Source organism: Anarhichas minor, unplaced genomic scaffold (assembly GCF_050575085.1).
Source record: "Anarhichas minor isolate MPS153535 unplaced genomic scaffold, ASM5057508v1 ptg000010l, whole genome shotgun sequence".
NCBI lineage: Eukaryota > Metazoa > Chordata > Actinopteri > Perciformes > Anarhichadidae > Anarhichas > Anarhichas minor.
Genome location: NW_027466456.1, coordinates 9,325,411 through 9,331,410, shown reverse-complemented (window position 1 = coordinate 9,331,410; position 6,000 = coordinate 9,325,411). Strand labels below are relative to the sequence as shown.

Genomic DNA, 6,000 nt, shown 5'->3' with positions numbered 1-6,000 from the left:
TGAAGTGATCAAAATATTAGCGGTGATGTAAATGTAACTGAGCGAGTATTATTCAATTACCATCTGCTAGCTTGAGCTGTACGTTGTAGCTCGACTGCCGTCAAGCTACACCGTACCAGGCTGGACATTGATGTGTGCAGTCGGCCGACGTAAGATTATTTATTGATCAACTGACTCATTACGTAGCTGATCCTCCAGCAATGTCGTTGATACGTTTTTAAAAAAAGCTAAATGGTACAGAGTGGTGTTTTTTTTAACAGCCAATATTTAATTTTGTAGAAACACAAAACAAACATCAACACAACTTATACCATCTAAAAATGAGAATTTTTGTTTCTGCTCTTGATTTTTAAGGGGGAACGTTGGGTGCAGGGAGACTGTAATGACGAGGTGATATTTTAGTGACTACCCCTTTGAGTGCTCATTAACTCAGATGTGGGTTTATATTGTAACATGAAGACTTTTATTGCAAATAATAGTGATTCGATAAAAGGGACTTGTTAATACCATTATTCAAAAAGAATCAACATCCAGTACATTTCATATGTATATGAATACTAGCGTGGTCTTGACTGCTTAAGACAAGCAACCAACAGAACTCCACCATGTGCCACAATAATCAATATGACTCTGAATAGCAGATGATTCTTCAACAAAAGTTGATTCAAATAAATCACAAACAAACATAGCCGGCTCGTCTCTAAGAGGTATGTATTTTTAGACAAGGTTTAAGAACCAAATGTTTTGGGAAAAAAACTGCTTCCATTCATAAAAAGTATGAATATCTGTATAATGGCCACCTTAAAAACCACAGGTTAACTTTGACATGCAGCACAACCATACTCTCTGCACATCGTCAAACACGCAAGTGTGTGAAAACTATGACTACACACTGGCTCTAAAGATCAAAAGGTATCTCTATGTTCTCCAAATATACACACATTGATTCTGTTCTATAATACTGTTACTCTCCGTTTCAAAAAGTAGGTAATTTGATTGCAAACATTGTTCTTTTTAATGTACTCGTCTGACAAAAAATCAACAACAGTCATGGCATCTAAATGAACCCGACAACATTATAAACTATGCCATACTGTACCTCATTCAAATAAATGTCACATATCCAGTTTTACATGTTTCAAATGTAAATTTTTTTTATACATTGTTTTCATAAAGGAAGAGAATAAATATACTTCTGACCCATTTTCATTATACCTTAACATTTAAACAAGATCATAATGGTGCAGTGTTTTCATAATTTGAAAAACAAGCTGATAACAATTTCAGAACAAATAATAAAATAACAAATTGTTTAGCAGACCGTAAAACAAATCACCACGAAACGTAAAAGTAATAACAGTGTTTGTGCTTTAAGTCTTTTAACTGCGATGGCTATTTCTCTATAGGTTTGCAGTTACAAGTTCGTGTGAAAATACTGCGTGAACTGTTAGTCCCTCGACCGCGGGGGCAAAATATAACACGATCCAACCCGCAAACGTGTCAACCTGTACGACAAATACTGCATTTGTATCAGATGCAACTGGCTTATTTGAAAATACCTGCAGGAGCCATGAGTTGAGAAATTTAGTTTTTTTACTGAGTATGATGCCTAATTAGAAAGATTAGTGCTACTGGTTTACACACATTCAATAAGCAGTATCTTATTGAGAGCTTCTGGAAGTGTCCTTCTAAAAGGAGGTTCATTTAATGTCTATGGTACTATTAAGGCATTACAGTACAGTATCTCTGTTTACACCATGAATTGAAGATACTTGAGGATGAATATGCCATGTCATAAAGCAAACCTTTACAATAGTTTTTTTTTCTTTTTAAGCCTTGATATGGTTGATTTCAGTGAACAAAAAGCCACATGTTCTCCTATTAAACGACCTCATGGTTTAATTTATTCTCTGCTGGACATTCACTGACCTTGTGGATACGGATCAGGTGTTTGAATACAAAAGGACTTTCATCTTGGAGGAGCAGTTAGCACCGTAGGCCATGTTTGTAGAGATGAGCATGTTCATAAGCTTCGGTTTGTATTCTGTTGTTCTTAATTTACACGAGTAGAACTCATTGGAGGCAAAGCAGGTTCCCTTATTTGTACTTTTTTTTTAATACATCCTAAATGTTGGTGTAGTTGCCAGAAATCTTAAGTCGATGAACTTTGGCTCTCTGGATGTCCTTTGTTTGTTAACCGGTGCAATGAAGTAAATATATGTACTGTGAAAGAGACTGTAATATATTTAAGTATTGAACTATTTGTAAAGAAAAGCAGAGGAATATCGTACCGCGCTGCAGAATGCTGCTTTCCCAGAGTCCATTATTTCAGTATCGTGCCAAAAGTTGAAGCCAAAAACTTGAAGCGACCTACAGAGCGCCGCTGTGGGTTTTCAGCTAGTTGATGTTCAGGAGGTTCACAACAAATTCAGAGGCAAAACTCTCTGCTCAGGCGCCCACGGGAGGTGGCGTGTTTAAAAGAACTGCATCTTTAGGAGAAAAGCTTACAACAGTTGAACTTGGGCTCTGCTTTTTCTTCTCAGCTGTTAACAGCTTGTTGTGACATTCACGTATATGTGGACTCTCCGGAAGGAAAAGTGTGGAGTATATACTGTGGTATTTATACTTTCAAGAAAAATGTAAACATAGGGCAGCGATGTTCCTCCCTTCATACTGTACAAAGTCATGAACTGTGTTAATGTTCTTGGTCAAATGAGAAAAGCTGGTCCCACTTTAAAACAAAAAAGCCTACTCTATATTAAAATATAAAGATACAATACAGTATACTTTGCTACTTTGACGGCTGCCTGATCAAATCGGTTATGCAGGCATAGTAACTGACGGACCAATTTCAGAAGACAACAAAGCACACCTTCAACACTGTTCATCCATCTATTGAGTAATCGTGACGATACAGGTCCTGAAAAAACTCTGCCGTTATATTCTTTTGATTTTTTTCTGTTTTTTTTTCTTCCTCTTATTTTTTTACGCACACTCCATAATCTGAATTTGTATTGTTAGGAATCTAAATGTCTTCCCTTTGTTCGACAACCCAAAATACATTCAATACAACATTGGTATGTTAATTCTGTGTACTGAGAGACTTGGCACAATTGCTTCTTTTTAGCCATGTACAAAAACGGGATGGAAATGTCAATTTTGCGCCATCGCCTTCCAAAGAGAGAGGCATGTAAGTAACTCATTTGGGAGGTTGGGGGCAGGGGGGGGGGGGGGGTTTGATATGACTGAAGGTGGGGTGAGGTTGGGTGGGGTGAGCACTGATTCACAAGATGGTCGATCAATCAGAAAAGAAGAGAGGAAATAATAATAAAAAAAACATCATAGTATTTACATGACAGAAATTTCACCAAAAAAAGCAAAGAAAGCAAAGAAAGAAAATCTCCCCACACAAAGTAACGCTGATTATTTCCCCCATCACGGCCTTTCAACAAACTGTACCAGATTGGATTCCAGCCTTCAGCAATGTCAAAAAGGATTCATAAATGCTCTCGACAGTCATTGTGTCCGGACCCTCGGCTAGTACATGCTGATGAAGTAGGAGAGAGCCAGGACCAGGTAGTGGCAGGCCAGCGGGACGTGCGCGCTTCCTGTGCTCCCATAGGGTGCAGTGTTGGGCGCTGTGGGCGGGAAACAAGAGAAGCTCTGATTAGTTGTGATTGCATTTTTCACCATTTGAAAAAAAAAAAAACATGCGGAGTAAAAAGTACAATATTATCTCTCTGAAATGTGGTGGAGAAGAGGTCTGAAGCAGCATTAAATGAACAACTAAAGCAAAAGCCCAGACAAGATGAGCGTCTTCCATGCAGGGGTGCTGCGGTTGAAGTGCCTAACATATAACGATGACAGATAAACAGGTTAATCATCCATCGTCTACCACCAGCTGCAGTGTATGCGCAAAACAGGCAACGAGGTCCCCAGTTCACCCGTACGGGAGAGTTAGCAGCCACGGTGTTGCGTGCATTGTTGTGGACACAAGCAGCCACTTCCCCAGTAAGGTTCTTAGTTCAGCTTTGAGGTTTGTCAGCTGCCTGTCTGCCTGGTGTACTCTGTCAGAGCTTCTGCATCACAACCCCAAGCAAAACGTGAGCGAGTGTTTGGTTGAGAGAGAAAGCGTGTATGTTACTGTAAGTATGAGGTTAGCAGTATCGTTATAGCTCCCAAGCCAAGCTGCTGATTGAAACCAAGGGGGTTAGTCCCAAAGTTAGCCACAACTCAGGCTCAGGCTCACTTAAGGTGGGATGACTTTTAAGGTGGACCAGCTATTCTCCTGACGAGACGCTCCACTGAGTTATGCTTAGCTTTTTAAACGGTTAAACGGTTAATTAACCCCAGAACTCTGTTACTTCAGATTCTAATATTCTAAAACACTTTTTTTTGCAATCTCATCTCTTTCTAGTTGGTGTCAAAACACTTCTTTCATTTTAGTGGTACAAAAAGAAGCCATCAGCGTGGAGAGGAGAATAAATGAGGATGACAAAAGGTCTGTTTCTTCACATTCCTATCCGAGGCAGCTTTGTTTTGGGCTGTTTGTGTTTCTCTGACCAGGAGACAGCCACAGTAATATGAACAGGTATCTCTGGAGAGCTGCGTCAGGCGGACAGAGAGGGGAGGGGGGGCAGCCTTTCATTTGGAGGGGCTACTCAGCCTCCTCAACACAGACACACTCTTTTAGTTTGTAGCTTAATAAAGCACACCTCACGGGTCACGAAACATGCTCTACCTCAGCACACTCACACTCACACACACACCTGCATGTACGGGTCACATGTACGTCTGTGCAAGAACACACACACACACACACACACACACACACACACACGCAGTATGGCAGCGCAAACAGGCTCTGCTCTACCAGGGGAAATCATGTGGTGCACAGCCCATATCAGCAGGGTGCCTCTCTTTACACAGCCATATAATTAGTTCACAATGTAACTCCTCTGATGTGGACCTCACGTTGCACAAACACACCGAGCAAAGCGAACAACAAAAATAACCACATACGCATACTGTGTGCGCACACGGATGCAATCGCGTACAAGAAGCAACTCGGAGTCACACGCGGTTGATTGTTATCCCACTGTGTTGTTGTTATTGTGTCCCGGGTATTTATTCAATAAGGCGGTTGTCATTAGCGTGGCGTACCGTATGGCGGTTGGCGTGTTAAAATAAATGCAATGATGCACAGATTGATCCCGATATAATAGCTTGTTGGAGAGCATTTTCACAGGGAGGGGGGGGGGGGGGGGGGGGAGACACACATGCCATTATCACCTGACACGGCAGCGCATTCACCTGACATTTCCAAGCATTATGTTGGTACTGAAGTTGTTTACCTATTAGAGTGAAAACTACGGCTCCGCTGACAGATGGGGAAAAAAAGAAAGCGAAAAAGCGGTGAACAGAGGAGCACAAATGGGTGCAAATTTTGATGATGTGTGTGTGTTAGATGCATGGCTGGCCTGTGTAAACTACGCCCCCCCCTCTCCTTGTCTCTGGCTTTCTATCTTTGTCTCCTCTTTCTACCTCACTCACTCTCTTTGTATCCCTTTCTCTCTCTCTCTCTCTCCCTCTCTCTCGTCCTTTCCAAAGTACAGGATAATGACACAGTTTTCCTGGGCTGTGAGAGCGAGCCGAGAAATGGTAACCATAGCAACAGCTCCTGTCCTGCTCAGCCGGCCCACAGAGTGCGCTGCATTGTGCTAGCCACGCTAGTGAAAAACCATTTAGGTTGTGTGTGTGTGTGTGTGTGCGTGTGTGAGTGGTGGGAGGGGGAATAGGCAAATGTCACTATTTCCCTTCTTCAGTTCCTCATCAGATCATCGGTGTTGTTTCTGTCGGAGTAAATGCTGCAGTCATCACCTTAATATCGTGAACACAACTGCTTTTCAAGCAGCTCAGAAGGTAATTATTGGATTGTTATGAACTGTTGACTGTGCTGGAGGTCGTAACGATAGAGCCCGTACTTCAGGAGGGGAAGTG

At 41.5% G+C, this 6,000-nt stretch overlaps 1 protein-coding gene across 1 annotated transcript in view; it reads right to left on the bottom strand.

Annotated features, from left to right (window-relative positions):
• Window positions 1–2,733: 2,733 nt before the first annotated feature.
• Window positions 2,734–6,000, bottom strand: part of negr1 (neuronal growth regulator 1) — a 123,955-nt gene continuing 120,688 nt past the window's right edge. Inside the window, exon 8 of the mRNA XM_076088073.1 lies at window positions 2,734–3,638. Within this exon, the coding sequence (XP_075944188.1) occupies window positions 3,538–3,638 (101 nt within the window). The 3' untranslated portion in view covers window positions 2,734–3,537. The remainder of the gene's footprint in view (window positions 3,639–6,000) is intronic.